The 24629-nt window shown below is 44.7% G+C and overlaps 2 protein-coding genes and 2 non-coding genes across 8 annotated transcripts; 1 reads left to right on the top strand and 3 right to left on the bottom strand.

Annotated features, from left to right (window-relative positions):
• Positions 1-3373: 3373 nt before the first annotated feature.
• Positions 3374-3445, bottom strand: trnag-ucc. The gene has a single exon. It is a non-coding gene; the product is annotated as a tRNA-Gly (tRNA).
• A 220-nt stretch (positions 3446-3665) lies between these two features.
• Positions 3666-15332, top strand: htra1b (HtrA serine peptidase 1b). Its single transcript, XM_035612149.2, has 10 exons — positions 3666-4206; positions 6804-6903; positions 7055-7169; positions 7323-7412; positions 10105-10299; positions 10720-10752; positions 11400-11514; positions 11630-11687; positions 13140-13235; positions 14762-15332. Exons 1-10 carry the CDS (start codon positions 3744-3746, stop codon positions 14928-14930), a joined length of 1434 nt encoding a protein of 477 aa, XP_035468042.1. The 5' UTR covers positions 3666-3743; the 3' UTR covers positions 14931-15332.
• On the bottom strand, positions 5514-5585 carry trnag-ucc. The gene has a single exon. It is a non-coding gene; the product is annotated as a tRNA-Gly (tRNA).
• A 1099-nt stretch (positions 15333-16431) lies between the features above and the next one.
• On the bottom strand, positions 16432-24542 carry c16h10orf88 (chromosome 16 C10orf88 homolog). 5 transcript variants are annotated; one of them, XR_004785601.2, is made up of 11 exons: positions 24217-24542; positions 24006-24052; positions 23497-23678; positions 23185-23382; positions 22976-23045; positions 22668-22868; positions 22239-22367; positions 21836-21947; positions 21335-21521; positions 19965-20061; positions 18937-19074 (listed from the first exon to the last, which is right to left on the bottom strand). XR_004785601.2 is itself a non-coding variant. In XM_035612160.2 (10 exons), exons 2-10 carry the CDS (start codon positions 24030-24032, stop codon positions 16848-16850), a joined length of 1287 nt encoding a protein of 428 aa, XP_035468053.1. In that variant the 5' UTR covers positions 24033-24052; positions 24217-24542; the 3' UTR covers positions 16432-16847. The 5 variants fall into 5 exon arrangements, 3 of the variants coding, with proteins under 3 accessions (XP_035468053.1, XP_035468052.1, XP_035468054.1); XR_004785602.2 differs by having other exon boundaries at positions 19965-20056; XM_035612160.2 differs by lacking the exons at positions 18937-19074; positions 19965-20061 and adding an exon at positions 16432-17028.
• Between the last annotated feature and the right edge of the window lie 87 nt (positions 24543-24629).

Raw genomic sequence — 24629 nt, 5'->3', positions numbered from 1 at the left:
TTCTAAAGTCAACAATTTATTTTTCAATCTAAGCTGGTCGGGAAGTCAGAAACAGAACGGTTTCAATTCCATGACAGTCAAACTTCACCGGAGAGTCTGCGCGAGGTGAGTTGTGCGATAAGAAAAGTATTGAATTGACCTTGTGCTGAAAACGGCTGATTTCAAGGTCAAGAATAAACTTTAATCTCAATTTTAAGATCAGCTTTTTTACAAACACTGTAGTTCAGAGAAACAATGGAAACTCAATATCAAAACAAGGAAATAATAATATAATAATAATAAATTTCATTTATAGAGCACTTTTCATTGCTAAAAGCAATATTGAACAACATCTGTTGTTCAATATTGATGAGAATTGTACATACCATCACGGAAACATGGAAGAAGACAAGAAAAGAAAAAATCTGGTTTTGTTTTTTATATTACTCACCTCCCTGTAGATCCATAACAAATATATCTCAAACAAAATGTCCGGTGTTTTATTGTTATTGTTTTGCTGATGCTTATGACTTAATCAAACCAAGTGGAACAGTTCTGTTTCCAGCAGCCAAACGTTCTGCAATAAGTGTTTCTTGCTGTTACATCACAATATCATGTGACAGGAAATGAGAACCTCCGACGGTCAGTGTGTTACGGGAGGATCACATTATTCCCCCCAGTGCACTGATTATTATATAACAGCACTAAATCATGTTTGAAAACACCACATGTGGTCTTGGCAAGGCCTGCGTCTGTTGAAGGGTTCCTGATGTTGCTGGGGAACCCTTTCAAGGGATCCACACGACTCGTCCTTAAACTCTTTTAACAAGCCAGACAACGCTCTTCAAGGGCCAGTACACAGTTTTCGAGGACCACTGGAACCCTCTCAAACACTTTTTGGGGTCACTAGAAACCTATTTAAGGCTACTTGGAACTCTTACAAGACCTGACTACCGCACCACTTCACAGTCCCCTGGAAGGGAGGGACAACTGGAACCCACAAGAAGTCCTTCAAGGACCTTTGGAACTCCTCCCTAACCCACCGATCTTATGAAATGGCCCCAGGAAACCCTTCAGGACCACTGGATCCCATTAAAGGATCACTGAAGGATCCATCATCCATTTTCAAGACCGCTTGAATTACTTCGGTGGCCAATTGTACCCCTTCATAGTCCGATGGAAGCTCTTCACAAATCACCACAAGTCTGGTTTAAGATCGGTGAAACCACAGACCTTTGGGACCTATTCAAGGAACCCTTGTCCACTTTAAAGACCAACTACAGGTTCCATCGCCGTTCCTTCAAGGATCCACAGAGCTCCCCCAGGAACCCTTGGGCCCCTTCAAGGACCAATGGATCCTTTCAAGCCTCAACCCCTTCATGAATTCATGGAACCCCTTCCAGAGTGCGTGAAGCTCCTTGTGGGACCTCTTGGATTTATTTAAAGACCTCTGAAATAGTGTTAATGCAGCAGGACCTCCATCACAGACCCCAGCAGCCATGTGCATACCCTTGGTGCACCTTCGAGTACCACAAGACCCCTTCAAAGACCAGTGGATCATCATAAACATGTTAGTGGAACTCTTTCAACGATCCCTGTGGGGCTCTCAGGGACCCCTGTACCACTGGCACCTTTCAGACCACTTGAATCCCCTCAAAGATTCCTGGAACCTTTTTTTAAAAGAAACTCGACCACCTTAAAAACTACTGTATTGTGGACACACACACACACACACACACACACACATCCTCTTCTCTACTCTGTCGGGGAGTCCTGAGATCATCTCTGCTGGAACCCCTCCAGTGCGTCACCATGGTGACGTGGGTGGCAACAGCAACACACACACAAACAGAGAGACAGGAAGATGGATGAAAATCCCCTCTGCATCACTTCCCTCGGACCGATGAGACGCCGCGGGAGCAGCTGAGCTGCCAGGAAGTTATGTGAGGTTCAGCAGTGACCCCCAGAGACGGAGCAGCTCCCTGAATCAAACTCTTGCATTGGAAGTTCTACCGTTAGTCCGTTCTCTCATCAAACGTCATTCCATACTTCTCGTGGACTTATTTTCAGTCTTATGTACCGTCAACACGTGTACATGGATGTACACCAAGTCCTGGTGTCTGAAATGCATTAAAACACATTCACAATAATCAATAACACAAACAATTTGACGTTGCTTTTTTAAATCACTCACTTTGTCACACACGTGTTGAAATGTATTTCAACAACGTCCTTCACTTCCATTCTGCAGATTCTTATGTCACCATATTCCACACTCACACAAGCAACTGTAAATATTTACAAATGTATTTTATTATTATCAGTAGTAGTAAATAATAAATGTACAAATGAATACACATGGTTCAAACATATACTTAAAAAGATACTTCCTACCTGGATCCCTGGAAGCTTCGAGGTTCATTAAACCCTAAAATATATGGATATTCTTCTTATAGATAAAGCCTTAGCAATGATATTGATACTTTACAGAATGACACTCAGCATTAGGGATCGACCTGCTACACCCACGATAACTTTAAAAACAATAATCTGGAACATGCAGGAGATTTTATTTGGCAGCTTGGAGCCTGTTAGCATCCGTCATTTCAACTTATCATAACTCTGGTGTCGTTGTTATAGAGGCACAAGTTCATAGCTTTTGAGATTATAGTTTTTTAAAGAAATAAACTAAGAGCTGAGAAAACGTTTGCTTTGACATGCAGCTCTCTGCTCTTTGCTTCAGTCGAGGGTGGGATCCCGAAGAAAAAATATTAATAACACTGGAGATTTTTATGATTCACATTTTTCATACATTCCCGAACACGCTGCACGTCGGTATCAGGGGAAGTGAGTGCGTCGCGCCTCGGGAGCGTCAAGGCGTCGACACAAGACGAACATGGACATTTTCTAATATCTGAAGGAATGTAGTGACCGTATAGGAACTGAAAACAAGAACTGTTAGGGTTTTTTTAATTGGCAGAAGGAACAGACTCAGTCGAGGATGAAGTTTTTCAAGGTTTTATTGTTGAAGTAATCGGGGGGGGGGGGGGGGGGGGGGGGTGTTATCTGATGCTTTCCATTAGGTAAAATATATTTAACATTAGGGATTCTATTCATTTAAATCAATAAAGTATAATTTTTCATAGTAATTATAGTATAGTTAGGTCCACATGTTTGAAGGAGCAGGACCCAAACGAAGGAAACAGGAAAAGGAGTATTTAATAACAAAGGTAACAAAAAACAGACTTTTAAGGCTTTAAATCCAAAACTCCACAATAAACTACAATGGAACAATAGAATTCCTGAAATTCAGTCATGGGTTCAGTTTTGATGTGCCACGCCTGAGATCCGGGGGGAGCAGGTCACATGGGGCACAGACAAGAAAAGACCGGGATGCGATGGCCGGGAATCGAACCCGGGTCAACTGCTTGGAAGGCAGCTATGCTCACCACTATACCACCATCGCACATGGACCGAGCTGCGTGTGGCCTGAAGGAATCGATGATCCACGAGGTGACACCGTGACCACGACCCACATTATGATGTCACACAAACACTGTGCTTTTTACTTCTGTTCAATTTGTGTAAACAGGATTCATCGTTGTAAGAACTCGCCCCCTCGCCCCGCCCCCTCCTCACCTCTGACTGACGTCACACACACGCCCACCAATCGTCTCATGTTTATGCTGCTGCAGCTTTCATAGAACCCGCACAGCTCCACACTCCAGCTCCAGAACCCAGCAGCAGTTTCCCATCGTCCCGTCATGCGTCTCCAGTTGGCCCTGTGCGTAACGGCCCTGCTGGCCTCCTCCTGCCTGGTGGCCGAGGCGCGGAGAGCCAAGCGCTTCGCCATCGGCTGCGCGGAGAAGTGCGACAAGTCCCAGTGCGCCCCGATCCCCGCCGACTGCCTGGCCGGCGACGCGCTGGACCGCTGCGACTGCTGCCCGGTGTGCGCGTCCGGCGAGGGCGCGCCGTGCGGCGGCGCCGCGGAGCGCGAGTGCGCCGAGGGCCTGGAGTGCGCGGTGACCGACGGCGTGGAGGTGTCGTCCACCGTGCGGCGCAGGGGCACGCCCGGCGCCTGCGTGTGCGCCGGCGGCACCGAGCCGGTGTGCGGCAGCGACGGCGTCTCGTACCGGAACATCTGCGAGCTGAAGCTCGTCAGCAGCCGGGCGACGAAGCTGCAGCAGCCGCCGGTGATCTTCATCCAGAGGGGCACCTGCGCCAAAGGTGTGTGTGTGTGTGTGTGTGTGTGTGTGTGTGTGTGCGCGTGTGCGCGCATGAGGGGGGTCGAGAGATTGTGTCTTGAGAAATAAACAGGAAAAGTGGATTCTGGAAGTTCAGGAAGTTTGGTAACACAGTAATGTGTGTGTGTGTGTGTGTGTGTGTCAGAGAGATTGTGTCTTGGAGCAGGATTCTGGAAGTCGGCCAGAATCCAAACTTCTTCTCTCACAGATCCAGAAGTTTGATAAGACAGAAATATTTCAAGTGTGTGTGTGTGTGTGTGTGTGTGTGTGTGTACACGTGTCCACACGCAGACACATGTTGATCAGATTATTCTCATATGATGGTTTACTGGTCACAGATGTTTTTCTCTGTTATCAGCAGAAGTTCACTCAGATTGTTTTTCTGAAAATATTTGAGTTGTTGATTACGTTTTCTGTCAAGTGACTTTGTTTCGGGCCTATTAGTCATTTTCTGTACACGAGCCACAAGCCTCGGGTGATTTCAGATTCCGAAATCAGATGAACTGATCCACAGGTGAAATCATCCATCACAATCAACACCTGAGCGTCTCGAGCTGCAGTTTCACTTGTGGCCACTAGATGTTGCACCGAGAGAAACTCTGCCATCAAAAAGTCTTGTTGTCACTGGCAACCAACACACTGTACGTACATTTTTATGGATGAAGCTGAGAGATGATTCGTTTTTTTAGTAAAAGAACATGAGAGTTGGTGGTGGATTCCCAGTGGTCACGCTGAGCTCCGTCTGGAGAGTGAGCGTCGACGTTCATCTTCTCTAACAGGAAGATGTAACGATTCATGCACTGTAGATGTGAACTGAGGCCACGGTGGATGTTGTCGTCTCCGTGTGATATACTCAGAAACCTGTAGATGACTCTGCGGACGCTCACGTATGTAAAACATTGACTGTAACATGCTTGTTCGTGTCACACGTCACCGGCTATAGGACATGTTCATATTCCACCATCGTACAGTACCAGAGTTATTTACAGCTGTTTGCTTTCTGATTATACAACATCGGACTCTTTGACATCGCTCCACGACTCTAACATGCAGGGTTGTTCCCCACCTCTCTCTCTCTCTCTCTCTCTCACACACACACACACACACACACACACTCTCCATGTTATCCTCCATCAAAATGTCTTGAAAAGTGGCCAGGATTTCCTGCGCTGCGAAAACAAACCCTTTCCCCCAGTGTGTGTGTGTGTGTGTGTTAGGGTTCGACAAGGTCAACATCTTCTCCTCCTCCTCCTCCTCTCATTCTCCTTCGTGAGGAATAATGAACTCCAATGCGATGGCCGGGAATCGAACCCGGGTCAACTGCTTGGAAGGCAGCTATGCTCACCACTATACCACCATCGCACAGGAGAGGACCAGTCCGTGTGTTTACCTGCATCACATAATGATCATGTGTGATGTCACAGAAACCCCGTGGTTATTATTTCCGTCCACTTTGTGTGAACGTGATACGTGGTGGTGTGAAGTTCTGCTCGTCCCTCAGCTTCGTCTCTGCCTCGTCTCCTCGTCTTCCCTCTCTTTGATGATCCTCTACAGAAACAGACGATTGTCTTTCCTTATTTTCCCGTATGAGAAAGTTTCCTGAGACTTCCTCTCCTCCCTCATCTCCTTCTTCCTCCTCTCCTCTTCTTCTGCTCCTCACCTCTCGCCTCTTTTGATTTCGTCTCCTCTTCTCTACTTCCATCAATCATTTTCCGTCACTTTCCCTTTCTGTCTATTCACAAAGTTTTGTGAATCACTTCTTTCCCCGGGCACTCGAACTTCTCGAGCCGAAGGAAGGAAAGCTGGAAGACGTCAGTGTCCCACGAGACACACGCCACCTTCAGTCTTTTGTAATGATTCATCCGCTGGAGCCGATCGGTCGCTTGTGTAATCCTCCGCACAGATCTAGGTCAAACTGTAATTTAACCCGGATTTGAAGGGATAACTTCTCTTATATCTTTTCTGCTTCCTGTGCAGACTCGTCAACTGTTTTGTCGGATCGGCAGACGTAGAGACAGTGTCAACAAAACACGGTGACTCAAATCTTTCAGGACCCGGAGGAATGTTTCCCCCAGTTCAGGCACGTCCGAGTGCAAAGTCTGCCGCCTGGTTCCAAACGTTTGAGGGACGAAGTGGGTTCATTCACAGGCAACGTGTTTCTGATCGGTCAAACTCTCCATCGTGAACAAACGTGGCTTTGCCTTCATCGTCGCCATGTCTCGTTCACATCGACACACGTCTTCGACACCGACACGCCTCACTTCCGCGATCTTCAGCTGCGGCAGACGTTTGCACCGCCGGAGTGGAACCAGCGGGTGGTTGTGTAACGGGGACAGTTTGAGAAGCATCAGCGGCAGCGGCTGCTCCGTGACCTTCACCTTGTATATGACACTTCCCATCCTGCCTCGACAGTCTGGGCCACGTGACGCGTGTCATCATCGTCGCGCCTCAGATGAAACTCAGACACGGTTCTGCACGAGTCAGCGACATTCAGACGCTGACCTTTTGAACCCAACCTGGCAACGCAAGCCCACACTTTTCTCCTTGGTCACTGTTTGTGTGTGTGTTCCTCTCTTTCAGGTCAGCAGAACCCCGACAGTCTCCGACACAAGTACAACTTCATCGCCGACGTGGTGGAGAAGATCGCACCTGCTGTGGTTCACATTGAACTGTACCGCAAGTAAGACGAGCCACACACACACACACACACACACACACACACACATCAACTTACTTTTGTTATATTCCAAAACACGCCACACGTGATGTAATGCTGCGTTCACATCATCACGCCGGGACACGTTCTCGTCTCATCTCTTCATTGTGCTCAGGATGATCTTCTCCAAGCGGGAGGTCGCGGTCGCCAGCGGCTCCGGGTTCGTCGTGTCAGAGGACGGACTCATCGTCACCAACGCCCACGTCGTGGCCAATAAGCACCGAGTGAAGGTGTGCAGAGCAAAACGTGACCTAAAGGAAAAAACACACCGACAGTAGCTGACGCGTCTAGACAATGTTAATATTATTATTTTACAAATTCACGCTCAAAGTCGGTGCGACGCGTCTCTGATCAGGATGGTGTCTTCTCCCCTCGTCCTCCAGGTGGAGCTGAAGAGCGGGGCCACGTTCGACGCAAAGATCAAAGACGTGGACGAGAAGGCCGACATCGCCCTGATCAAGATCAACGCGCCGGTGAGCCGCCGCATTTTCAAATGTTCACGTTAGATGATGTTCGTACAAATGTTTCCACGGCTTCTTCAGTCAGGAGACTCATATGAACGTTCATGTGACGTCTTGCCTTGTTTTTCTTATCATTTGATATATTACTTCCTGTGTTCATCCGGTTTCACCGTTTTCACCGTTCCTTTGACTCTCCTTCTCCTCCCCCTTCTTTTATTTGCCAAAACTCAGGTTGAGGTATTTGTTCCTTTCTCTGGGAAGTGTTTTTCTTTACCGTAAACATTTCCTAAATGAAAAAAAAAGAAGCCAGGTTTGTTGATTGGAGCTTAGTGGAACGTTTGGGGCGATGGCGCCTCAGCAAAATGATGTAATGTCTCGTGTGTGTGTGTGTGTGTGTGTGTGTGTGTGTGTGTGTGTGTGTGTGTGTGTGTGTGTGTGTGTGTGTGTGTGTGTGTGTGTGTGTGTGTGTGTGTGTGTGTGTGTGTGTGTGTGTGTGTGTGTGTGTGTGTGTGTGTGTGTGTGTGTGTGTGTGTGTGTGTGTGTCGTGCTGCAGTGCAGTCGTAGTGCATAGCACACACCTGTACAATGTGAGATGGTTTCTAGAGGATATTCTGTGCCTAGTTTCTGAAATCACATCATGTTTTTCACTCTGCTCAGATCTGATGTTCCACCTTGCTCCTCAGACAACTGTCCTTGAATAAGTTCTGATCATAACAATTTGGGGGATAATAAATGGACCAATGTCCTGTTGCAATTAAATATAACTGCATCTCCTTTTCTGGAGCAGCAGAATCTCAAAATCTTGTTGCACTAAAACCAAAACTATCTGCTTCAGAATCCACGAGGAGGAGGATGTGCGAGGAGATGAACGGGGTCAAACTCACAGTTCTCGGATTCGTGTCCTCGTGAGACAAAACATTGTTTATGCCACTTTAAAGAAAACGGCAGACGGAGGAGAAGGAAGAAGACGAGACCTCTGTAATAATCTCGTGTTGTGGAAACGTGGTTGTTTCCTTGTCGGGCGGAGCTCAGCAGGCTGCTTGTTTTACTGAAGCTCTGATTAGATTAGATGAACGGATCCATTCATAACGGCGCCGCTCGTTGTTTACGTGTGTACGTACTCAACGGAGTTGGTTTGTGTGCGTGTCTGATCGGCCTCATTAGAATAACTTATTACATAATAACGTCTTCCCCCATGGGATTAGTTATACAAGTGCTCTATTGAATCAGAAATGATGCACTTTAGTTTTTATATTTAAACTTGTTGACAGGAAAAGGAAATTGACAGGAGATTTCTTATTCTATGTTCCTTCCCAATATGCTTCCTGGATTTGTAACTATGTGTCCAATTATGAATTCATACTCACATGGACTTCAAGCGAGCTTTTCTTCTGATATCGTCGGCTCAGGAGGTATAGAGACGGTTATCCACTAACCCGAAGGTCGGCGGTTCGACCCCCACCTCCCCCAGGCTGCGTGCCAAAGTGTCCTTGGGCAAGATGCTAAATCATAAATCACTGAGAGGAAACTGTTGTAATATTATTATTATTATAACATTGTATCACGGACGTTTTTGGCTTCTTGCTTCAGGCTGCACATTTTATTTTGCTTAGTCGTGAGTTGTGACTCATCCAGACCCCACACACACACACACACACACACACACACACACACACACACACACACACACACACACACTCACTCCGCAGGGCAGGGTGTTGGTCGTGAACACGCCTGTGGTTTTGAGACGCGCGTTTTTGTCGATGTCAATCAAACTCAGACAAAGACAGACGAGGGTTCAGTTTGACTCTTCGTCTTCATTTGGGGTTTTTTTGGAAACGTCTTCATCACTCCACATCTGTCCTGAGGCACAAAACAACAGTTACATCTGGCACGTATAAGACGTCTCTCTCTGCTTCGTTTCATCTGCCATTCTTTCCCTCTGACTCTCCTCCTCCTCCTTCCTCTCTTTCTCCCCTGTATGTATGTATGTCTCTCTCTCTCTCTCTCTCTCTCTCTCTCTCAAAAGTGGGTCAGAGTCGTCAGACGAGGAAATGGGCAACACATGTCTGTCGTCAGCAGGGAAACAGGACGTTCACACACACACACACGCTGACAGACAAACAGACGCTTGTCACGCTCGGCGGAGTGCGGCGCTGATGGAAGCCGGGCCCTGACATCCACGGCTGCCACACGTCTCACTTTCCCCTTGTTCCATGTCACATCTCGGGGCTGATGTGGGTCAGTGGGGCAACATGCAGAGTTCACGCAGGGTCGGCCCGTTGAGCAAACACTGTCGGCCGAGGAGGGGCCGGAGCCGAAGGGCCAAAACTGTCTTAAGATCACAGACGTACTGTAAGAAGCTGGTGCCCTTTAATCGAGAACATAATCGACAGATTAATCGATTATGAAAATAATAGTTGCAGCCTTAGTTGGGAGTTGGAGGTACAGTGAGGATCTGGGCCTGTGGAGGAGGAGAGCCGGAGAAACTGTATCCAACAAGCTCATAGAGACAAGTCTCTCTTTTTACATTCATGTTTGACGACAGTACTGGTCTGAAATTCAAGGTGGTCGTGCCTCAAACTGAATCCTTTCCTCAACCATATTTCTTTCCTCTCTTCCCGTGTGTGTGTGCGCGTGTGTGTGTGCGTGTGCGCGTGTGTGCGTGTGTGTGCGTGTGTGTGTGCTGTTCCCGGCGGAGCAGACAAAGCTGCCCGTGCTGCTGCTCGGCCGCTCGGCCGACCTGCGGCCCGGCGAGTTCGTGGTGGCGATCGGCAGCCCCTTCTCCCTGCAGAACACCGTCACCACGGGCATCGTCAGCACCACCCAGCGCGGGGGCAAGGAGCTGGGCCTCCGCAACTCCGACATGGACTACATCCAGACGGACGCCATCATCAACGTGAGTGGAGAGACAGACGCTGAGAAGGGAAAAGACAGTGTTCAACAAGTCTGTTCTTCAAAAGACGACGTGACCTATTTTCACGTTCCTGATATCTATGATAACCACGTGTGAGTGTGAGGTCATGGCTTCCTGACTCGTTGCGATCGATTGAGGAGGAATCTTCAAAAAAGTAAATCGTGGAAAGGTCCAAACTAAAACTGTTAATGTATAATAATAGGATTGTACTGTTTTCTTTTATTACACCGATGCCGCACTGTAAAAGCACCGATCTGCTGATATCAAATCTGACAAATCAATGAATCACAAACACTCACTTCAGGAATGATAAAAAAAAAACTAATTCTGATTCATAAGGGGAAAAAACATATTCTGTGTTATATTCTGCTTATCTTTTTCCTTTTATTTGTTTTCTTGCAGTACGGCAACTCAGGAGGACCACTAGTCAATCTGGTGAGTGAACGAACACAAAGTGTAATGTACATCTCGTATGTATAGATTAACAAATTATGAGTTCTCATATCCTCATATTCCTCTTCTACAGCTCTACAATTTACTCGTATGACACTTATTTACTGCTTGTCAGGAAGCTTTGCTGCTGCTATATTGTTTTCAATTTTGCACAACTTTATTGTCTTTATTGTAAAAAAAATTCCTTTTACAATTCTACTACGTGTATTAGACTTACCTAGATTTTCAAAATATGGTCATATTCTGTATGATAATGATAAAAACATGTTAATGTTTTCTTGGGCAGCTGAAGTCAAATGTTTTGTGAATATGGCGACGATCTCGTTGTTACATCACCTCACTATCTGTGAACCAACAGAGGATCTGAGCTTGTTATGACTTGCAAAACAGGGACATACGTAATCTCATACGAACAAGCACCAAGAGTCATAAAGTCCTAATTAGGGAAAAGTTAAATAAAGAGTTGAGGTCATGTTTGGCAGATGGATCGTATCCACAGCTGACTGTGATTATACGCTTTGTTACCGAACGCAGAGAAATTTGGCGTCAGAAAAACAGTTATGTGTGAGGTCAAGTGTGTGTGTGTGTGTGTGTGTGTGTGTGTGTGTGTGTGTGTGTGTGTCCTGCAGGACGGAGAGGTGATTGGTATCAACACTCTGAAGGTCACGGCAGGAATCTCCTTCGCCATCCCGTCGGACAAGATCAGACAGTTCCTGGCAGAGTCACACGACCGACAGGCCAAAGGTTCGAAATAGTAGTAGAAATAACATACAGCAAAAAAGGAATCAAAAAAAGATGAATATTTTTACATGAACTACATGAACAATGACGAATCAAAATATGTCGCCTTGATCTCCAGGTCAAACATTGCCGAGGAAGAAATTCATCGGCGTCAAGATGATGAGTCTCACTCCGGCGTAAGTTCCTGTTTCTGATGACGTCGTGCTTTAGACATTCACATGTTACAATACTCTCTACATTTAGTAATATGAATAAGTCACCTAAAAAATTGATGATTTGTAATTTGTGCTATGTATAATTTACATTTTTATTGTGATCACAGTTTAACATTATATTTTACAAAAAACCAACAGACTACCCCATGAAAAATTTGGTGAAAATATTGTAGAGCATAAAGTAAATAAAAATATGAATTAATAAATAATAATAAAGTAAATAAAAATATGAATTAATAAATAATAATAAAAAATGATATGAAAGAATGTCAAGCTGAATATATACGTGATAATTTGGTACTTTCATCAAATAACAATTTTCTATTCTGGCTCAAATATTAGTATCAGCTACTTTACTGTAATAAAACACAAACTGTTTTCACTCAGCCTCAATTTTCATACATGCAGAGATATCAAAACAGCTTGACTGTTTCATTAACGTGATCATCAAAGGACCCTGAGCGGCGAGATGAGGCGCCCTGATTAGTCTGATTAGTCTGATTAATCTCCCCAGATTTCTCCAGTGGTCTTTCATAATTAACCAGGGCGGTGAACGATCATATCGGGAAAGAGTGACCTCACCTCAGCTTCAGATTGCTGCTGCCAGATGAGCAGTTTGAATAGGAATGTTAAAGTCCACCCGCCCTCGTCAGCAGGAAAAGGCCCCAGAACAACTTCACTTTATGAATTTTGTTAATTTGCCATACCGCCTGTCTTGATGGTCATGGACGTCTGTGGCCGAGCTGCAGGTTCGAAAACCTTCTTTCTGTGAGGTGAGGGTGCCAACCGCTGCTCCGCCGTGTCGCCCAATTCTAATGATGCACTGCAAAAACGGAAAAGCTAAAATAGAAGAAATAAAAGGAGAAAATGACTTCCTGATTTCCATGTTTTCTGACATAACATAACACTGATTATTTTTTACAGAATCTTCGGACGAATACGCTTATGAGTATTATTGATTGATAATTTAATTTTCTTGCATTGAGAACGTTTAACTCCTTTGAATTTCTTTTGTCGTCTTTCTAATTATCGTTCTTATACTATGCGAGTAAAAAAAAAAACAATGATAAGGTTTAGGTAATGTCTCGTCTAGTGTCAACTTGTTGTGTGTATCTGGAGCGTCTTATCCAGAGTCAAACCTGATTAAGACTGAAGGATTCAAAGCATTAAGATGTTAGTTTTTTTACTCAGATCTGGTGAAGTTCAGCTTTTCAAAGTCTAAATGAGGTCCATAAGTCCCAGGAAGGGCGTTCCTCAGGGAGCCGTCTTAGATCCCCTGAGCTTCTGAAGACATGTTGAGGTTTCTCAACCCTCTTTCAGGAGTGTGACCTTCTTTCACACGACGCATCAAGGCGTCCGGGTTAAATTAAAATCCGAGCGGTGTGTGTTGAGCGGTCTCTGATTCCCCCTCAGGCTGGCGAGCGAGCTGAAGGAGAGGCAGTCCGACTTCCCCGACGTCACCTCCGGGGCGTACGTCATCGAAGTGATCAGCAGGACTCCGGCCGAGGCGTGAGTGTCTCTCTCGTCAGCTCTCATTCACCACAACGTATAGCGTTCACTGCCGACGTCAACATTTGACAAAGCTGTATTTTCACAAGCGTTTTTTGAAAAATATTCCTTGATCCTGAGTTTTGGTCTTTATGCACATTTTCTCATTCAGTGAAGAAGCTGGTCGTGCTGTATGTGGAGAGAAGTGTTATTTTGTTTGTGTAGACTCAATCCTGCAGAAGATTTTTTTTTTTCCCCCTGGAAAGTTTTGTGGGATCCGCATGAAAAGCTTGTGGAGAGTTTCCACCTGAGGAAACAGCAGCGGCGTCTGTTTTCTTGTTGTCTTGTGGGTTTGTGTGGGACACAGGCAGGAGTCAGGGTGAGGGTGTGAACCTGCTGAGAGGACATTTAAGAGATGTGAAGATTGCAGGATATGGAAAAGTTCACCCTTGGGTATTAAAAGCTGCTGTTTTTTTGCATTTTGGAACCGTGAATGTTTTCCACCCTGTGAGAATGTCCAACCTCCTCTGGCAAACTGCGTCTGTCAGCTGAACTGACCCTGACTCCTCTTTGGCATCGTTTCCCCTCAGCCCAGAAAGTGAATCCTTTTGAATTCAAAAGGACAAAAATAGCGGCAGCTTTAGGGGGGTCAGCTCATGAGGCGACTGGACACTGGTGTGAGGTTTGTGTGTGAAGCAGAACCCGACTCGCAGATGCTGGAACAAAAATTTAAATAAACTGGGAAACAAAACAAACTTACAGTTAATAAAGGAAAAGGACAAAATTCTAAATGAGTAATCCACACGGAAACAACAAGGTGAACCAGATCAGCAACAGAACAGACGAACCGAAGGACTGTTCAGATTCTCTAAATGTTTAGGAAAGGAGATTCAATGTTTCCTTTAGCAGAGGACACACTGGAGCTTCCTATGAGAGAGTAAAAGAGAAACAGACGGCCCACAATTCATTGTGGCAGCGATATTTAACGTGACGCGCCATGCACGAACGTAAACGATTGAATCCAAAATAGAATTAGTAGAAGAGTATGAATATGATCCAGAAGAGACGTCGTCATGTCAGTTACTGTTACATATTAATCATAACATGTGATGTCACAGGGTGGTAAAACACTGAAACATGCTGATGGAGCCGCTGAGGTTTTTGTAGTTCATCTTCAGAAATGTGTATTTTCACCACGACAGACGCATCAACAACATCCACCGTCACATGACCACGTAGTTTAGTGAAAGTGGAGTCGGATTCTCTGAGCAGCGCTGTCGGCTTTCCTAAGTCCTGTCAATCCTCCTCGACACCTTTCCTTGACCTCATGACGTTTTCCACTGAGGTCAAGGACAAGTAGATAGGAAGGACGATCTGAATCCACCGCATGTGCACACATCACAAGGGGAGGAAACAAGAAGACCAAACTCGGGGTGCAACAAACATGAGGGATAACAAAATTAAACTGAACCAAAGCAGAGGAAGATTATAGAAACAACATGCGTGATATTGACTAACCTTCACTCTCCTTCTCTGTGGCGTTCAAGTGCCGGCCTGGAGGAGAGCGACGTCATCATCAGCATCAACGGCGAGCGGGTCGCCTCGGCCAGCGACGTCAGCGCCGCCATCAGGCGGGACGAGACGCTGCGGACGGTGGTGAGGCGGGGCAACGAGGACGTCATCCTCACCATCGTCCCCGAGGAGATCGAGCCTTGACCTCACAGGGCCGACGAGCCCCCGACCAGTCGGCCGACCTGGAGCTGGCTCTCTGTGTTTTTCAAACCAATCAGGAACACTTTGAAAAAACAAGCAACCATTAGGGGGCACATGTCGTGTGTGTGTGTGTGTGTGTGTGTGTGTGTCCGGGGCCACAGAACTATTAGTACTACTACGTCTCGTCAACTCACACACACCTTCAGAAGTCCGACGTCATGACCCCGGATATATTAGTTTTGTTTTTTACTTCCCACCATCACAGACCCTTCTGTACTCCACTTACTACGTCTATTGTTATCGCAGGTTACTGTCGTTTGGTCGTGTATGTTCTTGATGAAATATTTTTATAGTATTTTTGCTTCTGTTAAATGTTTGATAAAAAAAAAGTTTTTAAAAAGGGAATACATTTTTTAAAGCGTTTTCTTTGTTAACTGTTGATGGAATAACTGCCGTTCTTCAGTCCGTCAGATGGAACGAACGTGAAGCACAACAGAGTTCTGTGCTAGCTTTGAATGTTTTCTGATTTCTGTGAAAAAAGTCAAACTGTTGCTAAATGAAGTCCATAAGTCCCAGGAAGGGTGTTCCTCAGGGCGCCGCCTTAGATCCCCTGAGCTTCTGGAGACATGTTGAGGTTTTCTCAACCCTCTTTCAGGAGTTTTACCTTCTTTTTTCTCCATTATCACTTCTTTGGTACAGTTTCAACCAATAGCTTCCACAAGGTGAATTACAGTTATTTCCTTGTGTCCACAACATAATGCAATTTTGTCACAAAGTTAGCAACTCGCTGTAGAAACAGATTTAGCAACTGGAGAGGAGTTGCTGCTGTAACTTTAAATCTATAAATGAAACCCGGGAGTGGCGCATCAAATGAGAATATTTCACCTCAGACAAAAAAAAATACAATGTCTCCACTGAACATTTCGGAGAGGAAACTGAACCCCGGCGCCGCTGCCGCCGCCGCCGCCAGCAGCAACAAGCTCCGTTCACAAGGAGACGAGGAAAACAAGTCGAGAGAGAACTCCATCATCTCTCAAACATCTTGTTCTCTGCTCCACGACTGAAAATCGAGTTCAACACGGCATGACGCAGTCTGCTGGCTGTCGTGTGTGTGTGTGTGTGTGTGCGTGTGTGTGTGTGTTACATAACACTATACATTAAACACAGTGAGGTAAGTGATGAGAGCTCTGTGCCGGTTCGTGCCGCAGGTCGACCAATGTGAGCCAGGTTTCACACACAGAGCTTCCAACCCTGATGATGCACATCTACTTTCCTCTAATGACATTTTAATATCTCACAGATATTTAAAAAATGTGACTTATGTATTAGTATTCAACGACAGCAGCAACAGATAATTAACGGCCTGCCAGTTACTGATTAGTCGCTGGTTTTATCTCTGAGATTCTCAAATTGTACGACTACTTTTTGTAAAATCTAGGTTCAGTGTCCAAACATTAAAGTTGAAATTAATCTGTCAGTTTTTTTTGAACTGGTCAAAACAAGATTGACAAATCAAAAATTTATTAAATCAACAAAATCATTTTCCATGTTTGCCTTGTTGGTACTTCGAATACAGTCAGTCCCTCCAATTACTAAATTCATTTTTCAGTAATTTGTACATCAACAATGAAAACACTAACGTGGAAGAGAAGACTTAAGTTCTCATAAAAAGAAAATTGGGCAAGGATGAAAAGAAAAGATGTACAACTCCTGAGAGGTCCTTCTAGTAGATTGTTTTTGTCAACAATGAATTACTTCTTTACGAGTTTTTCTCTAATTGATAATTGTCTCCACAAGCTACCAAATTGAACACTTGATGATCATAGTCTTTAATCCTTCAAGAGATCAAAAATGCTCGTTGGGAAACAGAGATTTGTTTCTGCAGATGTTTATCATCTCTTTTGATGCATTCCAACATTTTTATAACCTGAATACTGTACCTCCTGGAGCAACATCGTCCCAGCCGGAGAAGTTCTCCTTCCATTTGGATCCGAGGGCCGGGATGGGACTGGAACCACGACCCGCTTCTTCGTCCTGATCGACGGAGAAGATTTTCCTCCACAACTCTCTGCTGCTGACTCGGTGCATATCCTCCACTCTCCTAACAAAAACATCCGCACATCATTTTATTCATTTGGTGTCCTTCCTTGTGAGTGCCCATCTTGACCCATTTTCATTTCTGATGACTCAGCCCGCAGCTGCCTGCTGGTTCACGTTGAAAATACTTTGGCATCAACAACCATCTCCACTGTTTCTCTTCATGTGTTGGGAACAACTTTTTTTGCCTTTGAGTCGCAGCACAATTCGCTGCAGACGTCGCCTGGACCGGACTCTTCTGCTGCGGTTCTCCACATGAGAAGACTTTCAGTGACCTCGTGGTTCAGTTCTGACTCAGCGTTACTGGAAGGAAACATCAGCTAAGTTGATTTTGAGCTTTCGGGAAACTCTTGAGCAACATTTTCCTCTTAACTGCCACATTGAATATCCAAAAATCATTGACTATTTTTTCAGACTCATGTCTTGTCAGAAGATGGAGCCAAAAGATTCTGCTTGTTACATTGATTTTTGAGTTTTAGACACATTTTCTTACACATAAAAATCATAAACATATGATTCAGCATGTAAACATAAAACAGAGACAGGTCCAAGAGAGACACCGGTTCAAACGGACTCTTAAATACAGAATTATTAAACAAGTGAATAAATAAAATAAGCAAATAAACACATTCATACAAAGAGACAAAAAAAAAGACAGCTATCATTGTTAGCCAAAGTAATTTCTTCACAAGGTTTTATTTTGCATATAATTTGTATATGTATATATAGATTTCTTATGTAAGAAAGTAAGAAAATTAATTCTTACCCTGCTTATCGTAGAATGATCTTTCTTCCTCTTTCCGTTTCAAAAGTCACGTAACTTCTGATTAGCAACATTATGTAGAATAAATACAATTACCAAAAAAGAGTTCATCCATCCGTATAAATATATTTTATTTGCTATTTACATTAGTACAGTTATTAAAAACCATATCAATGGTCAACAGTCATTTTTTTACAGACAAGCTTTATGTTACAGACATCACTCAAAACATTACAGTGTCGTATTAAATACACATTTTTTAATCAGTTACATAATCTTGTAATAGGATTATGTTTATTCAGTCAGATTTTACATTCATGAGTGTCAAATGAAACTGAACTGAATAATTATGGCTGATTAACTGAAACACTTTACATGAGATCATCAGTGCAGTTACAGTTCACACTGTGAATAACTGTTATTCAGAATACAACTGACTAGAGCTGCAACAGTTAATCGATTAATAATTAATTAATAAAAACATCATGTTGGAGTTTGGGGAAAACACGATCGACATTTTTCACCATTTTATGAACCAAATAACTAATCGAGAAAATAATCAACAGTTTAATCGATTATGAAAATAACTGTTAGTTGCAGTCCTCATCAGGATCACGAAACGTGTTTTACATTGAACATATTGTCACTATGTGTCTGTGTTGCATGTAAACCATTGATATTTTAAATAACAACCTGGAAAAGATAATTTATCGATGTGATAATTTAAGCTTTTCCTCACGTTTCCTCTGCAGCTGGGTTGAAACTGAATTGTCCCACTCCTTCATTTTTACTGTGTTTTCTGTTTTCGGTGATTCTGAACATGAGACGTCTGGAATTCCAAACGTTAACGTACGGGACATTCACGTCAGCTGTCAAACTGTTTTAACTGAAATAAAATATTAAGAAGAAACATTAAAGATGCAGAACCTTGAACAGTTGTTGAACTCACTGACACTTCTGGTTGAACATGATTTGAAGTTTTAGCAGATTATTGCAGTGATCTGTTTCCCTCCCTCCTCTCTGACACTGAAGAGGACCCCGGGTCAGTAAGGTCAAAAGGTCACATGCTACGTTAAGTCATCTGAAGTCAGTGCGTGGCTGCAGGGGGCTCGGGGCCCCTCTGCTCCACGAACCCCCCCAGCTGAGCCGCTCGTCTCCCCTTGGTGGAGGGCGCTCAGCAGGGCCTGCTCCAGCTTCTGCTCCAGGGCGTCCAGGCGACGGTCCACGTGCTCCTTCAGCCTCTTCTCCATCTCCTCCAGGCGGCGCTCCATGGCCGAGTCCAACTCCCTGTGGACAATGGGATAACATTTGGTTAAAGGGGCAGTGAGAGATTTTGGAGAAAGCTAGTTTCTCTCTTTGTTGTTGTGATTTTACTGTTCGTCGGTACGGGACATTGACGCACTTAACCACGAGGCCAGAAACCGTGGCGTTGCAGCGACAACCCACCAGCGCATCTCTTCAACTGTCGAGTGACTTTTACAAACTGCACTCGCATTTTTGTTAAAGCGGCAACCTCGACGTTCTCAAGATGGTAGAAAAAGGCGTTTATGAAGTTTATGAAGACTGCTAACTTGGGCTGTTATCTAGGCCTTGTCGCGATAACTACTTTTTTTTTGCACAATACATTGTCCCACAAATAATTGCACTAAACAATATCGTCGCCATTTTAAGACAATTTTTTAGATACTGAATCGTGTGAGCTCCCTTGTTGCATGTGCGAGTCCTACATGAGTAGTGCCGCTGCTCAGGGAAATGTTATCCAAAGCTTACACTCAAGTTTAGGCCTCAGACAAAACAAGCAAGTTGAACACAGGGTGCCTTTTAGAAAAATACTAAGAAATCCATATTTTCTGACATTTTATAGACCAAACCAGTGATTTATGAATCATATGATGAGAACACGCGAGAGGACAGAAGCGGCGAGACTTTGCTGGACTGTTGTTGACACGTTCATTCTTATGTAAACACACACGCACGAGTTCATATTCATGTATTGTACGATAAGTCGATAACGTAATTATCGCGTCAGGCCTTCTGTTCGCTTCGAAACAAGTAGCCACTCACGTTACACAAGTTTCATTGAAAAAAAAATTCCCTTTGAATTTTCCTTTAGTTCTCGTATTAAACTCTGATTATTTTTGATAACGTGACGGGTGTGTTGTGGAAGAGACACGTACCGCTGAGGCTGAGCTGCTGTCCTCTCTGCGACGTGGAGTCAGACTCGTCGTCGTCTCTCTCTCCTCTCTCTCAACCCACATGTTCAGTTGTTCTGCTCTGACAAAGAGTCTTGTTTATCAAACCTCCGTCTGCGGCTCCAGCTCCAGACGAAATTAAAGTTTTTGGGAGCATTGAAACTAATATCAGCCGAGCTCATACCGAGACCTCGGCTAAAATATAAAGGTCATTTATGAAGGAGCTAAATGGGCGCCATTAGTTTTGTTAATTTCAAAGAAAATGGTTGAGACGTTAAGTTCAGGTTTTGGTCTTGACCTTTGAAAAATAAAACTGTGCTCAAAATAAAAATAAGTGTAAGGAAACGTTTTTTTCAAATCAAATATAATTATTGATTAAACTCTGGAATTCTTGCTTTGATTTTTGAGCTCTTTTTTTTCAATTGCAGTTTTTATGTTTTCAGATTCAGATCTTATTTTTTTCAGTGTTGAACTCATTTTTCACATTTCCCTTTTTCTTGTCTTTTCACTTTCATGTCGATTGTTTTCAGTTTCAGACTTTTGGCACTTATGTGGCGTGGGTGCGTGCTGTCAGCTGAGTTTCAAACCTTTTCTTTGAATTAACAAAACATATGGACCCAATTTAGCTGCATAATTTATTCTTGGGTGCCGACATTTGCACGATTCACACATTCAGCGGTGCCGATGAATGAACTGTATTGTCTCGTGTGTCGGCGCTGCGCTGATAACGACGACTGGCCCGGCCCAGATCATCAGTTGAGTTTTTGAAAAACAACAAGACTTCAGCCACTGATCTGAACGCGGTGGGATTTCACTCCACCCGACACCACGATGAGTGGCAGTTGTTGCCAAGCAGCTTTGAGATCTGTGAATATTTGCAGCAGTGTGGAAGAAGTTTGGGCGTCGGCCCGACTTTCAGCTAACAACCAAATCTATTGTCCCATAAACCGATAAATGAGCCTGTTTCATCCACGCGTTGACAACGTGACAGTGTTGTGGCGATGATGACTGGAACACAAAGATCTAAAAAGCTTCCTGTTTCTACAGCACTTTACAGTTTAATCGAGAATTAAAAAGCCTGTGCAGGGAACAAAACCACATGTTTGGCTCTGCCTGCTGCCAAATGATTACCAGAGAGAGAAGATGTGACTTCACGAATCCACAAAACTAATTATTGATAAATTTAAGATACTTTATTCATTTAAAAAATCCCATCCCTGTTTTCCTCCCGATTGTCTACAGGATTCAAGCAGGAACATCTTTCTGACAAGGTGGCGCTAATTCACCAGATCGCAGATCATCAACACGGAGCCGCGATCAGGATGATTCTATGGACTCGTTTTAACTCCACTTACCATGAGCCATTGCTCAGCTTCTTCTCTCTCTCCACCACCGCTGCATCGTCCAGCCTCAGCTGGGTCACCTGACCGCAGACGCTCTGGAGCATGGGGAGGAGCTCCGGGCCGGAGGTCAACGCCTGTCCATGTTGACCTTTCAGGAAGTGTGACATCATCTGTGCCAGATGGGCGTGGCTCACCTGACCTAAAGACAGGTGGAGACGTCCACACAGTGAACTGGTCAGCTGCTAGGATTTGTTTGAAATTCATCATTTAAAAAAAATGATTTTGTTCTATTCAATAATACAGATATATTTTTCAAGTCTGTACTGTTTATACTGTACTTTCATTCCATTTCCCTTGTTTTTCTATTGGGTCTGAGTGAGAATCTATTTTTCTTTCTTGCATTTGGACAAAGGCAGAGACAATCCACCTCCAAACTGGAGGCAAACGTTTCAGCACGAACGCCCTTTGTCAATGTCATTGCACAGTCTTGCTTTGAGGAACCTCAATCCTTACCTGCGTTGTTCGTGTTGACACCAGACAGCAGCGAGTCTGGAGAGGAGGCGGACGTCGCTCTGTTCTCAGTCAGCGGAGCTTCGTCTGCAGCGCTGATGACGCTCGCAGGGGGCTAGAGACAGAAACAAGACTCTCTGGACATCCGAGCTACGGTTCAGCATCTACCCTACTAGGTTGAATTATGGGGTAATTTGTTGGTGTTGTGCTATAATTAATCATTAGCTAATTAGCTTATTAATCATAGCCCTATAGCAACAAGATGCGTACTAGAGGTTGACCTTCCCTACATCTTTGACAACTGAAAATGCAACCCCCTTCTGCGTGTTTTAACGGTATCACACTCTGCTGTGGGATGAGATCAAACAAAATAATATAACAATAATAATAATAATAATACTGATACCGTGGATTCTGCAGACTGGGTTTGGCTGCTGACGGCACCTGGGGAGGCGTTCGCTCCTCGAGCCAGGATGGAGAAAGCGCCGCTGCCCATCAGGAGCGGCAGGAAACCGCCCAGAGAGCCTGTCTGGTTCTGGAAATGGAAAAAAACCCCACCAACTTTATTTTCGGTTCATCGCAGGAAAGTATCATATCCATTACTCCACGGTGAGAAAATCTAATTCAGAGGACAAACTTTCAGCACGCACCCACATCTCAAACGTGAGATTAGCATTCTTCATTTGGGGATCTGAAACCAAGATGATACTAATCCAAGTAGTGTAAAAAAACATTATGGACATAATGTAATCCCTTAGCGTAGTCAATTTATGTTAATGTTGGAATTCCCCCTCAGTCAACTTTTCGAGTTCTAATAAAGGTAAATAAAAATGACCTTTTGCTGGTAGTGAACCATTTCCATGAGGTTCTGGGCTCCTGGCGAGAGGCTCGTCCCCATCTCTTCAACCAGACACTGCACTTGCTCCATGTCGATGCCGGGGCCACGGACTGGGCCGGGCTGCTGCTGCAGCGGCGGCTGGAGACCCACGACAATGCGACAAACCAACAAACTGCTTCTGCCGGCCAGGGAGAGCAGCTAGGAGACCGGCCAGGGGGACAGGAACAGATGATTTAATTAAACTCATATAGCCATTAAAACGTGGCACCAATAATACGGCTCGTGCTCTTTATGTGAGGACTCACCTTCACTTCGCAGGCAGCGGACGGGAGTTCCAAGATCAGCTGTTTCCTGTAGAAAGGCCCCCGGTCTTCACTGTAGGTGGAAAACAAAAGGCAAACGTGTTCCTTCTTTCGAGGCATTTATTTATCAAAGTCCATCAATAATTAATAATTATAAATACTTAAAATGTATCTGTGTCAACTGAAAACATTTCAAACTTGTGCGTGTGTACCTGTCTTGTTGGACGCCGTGGTCCCTCTCCCCCCGCACCGTGCCACAGTATTCGCCTGTTTGGTCATAGAGCTCCATGGTCCGAGCCTCGCTGACCACCAGCAGGCGGCCGATGGCAGCGGGGGAGCCGGGGCTGCAGTGGATGGTCAGGACACAGGGAGACCCGTCCTCCGTCTGCTCCAACAGCACCGGACTGCACCTGCAAGAGAGACGGAGTAGTGTTTCAAGGTGAAGCAAACACCAAAAACTGTCGGCTATCTTTGCTTTCAAATTGCTTCCCTTTAACCTGACAAGCCAAATAAATACATTTTACCGGTTTGTCTTGTCTCCCTGTGACTGACTAAGCTCCTCCTCTTTGTCAGCGATGTGCACGGGGAGCAGGACATCAGCCAGCTGACGTCCCTGAGCCTGACAGACCCAAGCAGCTCCGCTCTTCACAGCGATGTCCACCATGATGCTGCTGCTGCTGCTGATGAGGCCACAGGGACTGTGAACCTGCGAGGAGACAAGCTGTGTCAGAAGGGGCGGATTCAGATCGTCCTCCCTACCCTCTTCTCCCCTCTACTTGTCCTTAACCTCAATGGAAAACTTCAGGAGGTGAAGGAAAGGCTTGAAGGATTAATAGGAAAAATAGAATCCGACTCCAGACACTGAACTACGTCGTCATGTGACGGTGGATGTTGTTGACGCGTCTGTCGTGGTGAAACGACACTTCTGAAGATGAACTACAAAAACCTCAGCGGCTCCATCAGCTTGTTTCAGTGTTTCATGATTCATATGTAACATTAACTTATTATTATATTCATACTCTTCTTCTTCTACCTTGGATTGACTCTTTTGTTCGTGCATGCTCGCACAGCTGATCGATGCTGCAGGAGGAGACAGACACGTGACGGTGGATGATTCTCTACGTCATATTGAACTGTAAAACATGCTTATAATAATATTCATAATAATAATACTAATAACAGCACCAACACTGACTATAAATGAACAATATAGCTGCTGATATTATGTCAAAAACAAACTTTACCTTGAACTCGTTACGGTCGATTAGCTCGCTCGCCTCGAGTCGCCTCTGGATTTTATTCCTCTCATTTCTTCAGACGTATTTAAAAAATACAAAACCTACTAAATATCATCTTGTGTAGCAGGTTATCAACAGTAGCAAAACCGTGAGGTGTTTTTTTTGTTGAACGGGGAATGAGCTGCTAATGCTACACTCATTCGCCTCCTCGAACTGCGGCCGCAGCAGCCGTCGTCGTCGTCGTGTCGCGCCGCGTGACGCGTTGTTGTGGTGTGACGTCATTAAACAGCGACTTCTGGAATGACTTTTTTTTTCTTTTTTTGAGGGGTAAAGTACGGTGGCCCTGAGAGCTCACAGCACTGCAACTTAAGATTTGACAACACATGCGCAGCATTTAGAAAACGCGCTGCAAAGACCAC

Source organism: Scophthalmus maximus, chromosome 16, assembly GCF_022379125.1.
Source record: "Scophthalmus maximus strain ysfricsl-2021 chromosome 16, ASM2237912v1, whole genome shotgun sequence".
NCBI lineage: Eukaryota > Metazoa > Chordata > Actinopteri > Pleuronectiformes > Scophthalmidae > Scophthalmus > Scophthalmus maximus.
Note: the sequence above shows the minus strand (reverse complement) of the source record. Positions and strands in the feature narration are given on the sequence as shown.

Coding starts and splice junctions, on each gene's coding strand:
- htra1b (XM_035612149.2), top strand. CDS start 3,744: ATGCGTCTCCAGTTGGCCCTGTGCGTAACGGCCCTGCTGGCCTCCTCC. Junction 11,515..11,629: donor ACACGACCGACAGGCCAAAG/GTTCGAAATAGT, acceptor CTTGATCTCCAG/GTCAAACATTGCCGAGGAAG. Junction 11,688..13,139: donor ATGATGAGTCTCACTCCGGC/GTAAGTTCCTGT, acceptor ATTCCCCCTCAG/GCTGGCGAGCGAGCTGAAGG.
- c16h10orf88 (XM_035612159.2), bottom strand. CDS start 24,032: ATGCACGAACAAAAGAGTCAATCCAAG. Junction 23,046..23,184: donor CACGGCGTCCAACAAGACAG/GTACACACGCAC, acceptor TTCCACCTACAG/TGAAGACCGGGGGCCTTTCT. Junction 19,075..21,334: donor AAGCTGAGCAATGGCTCATG/GTAAGTGGAGTT, acceptor CATTGTCCACAG/GGAGTTGGACTCGGCCATGG.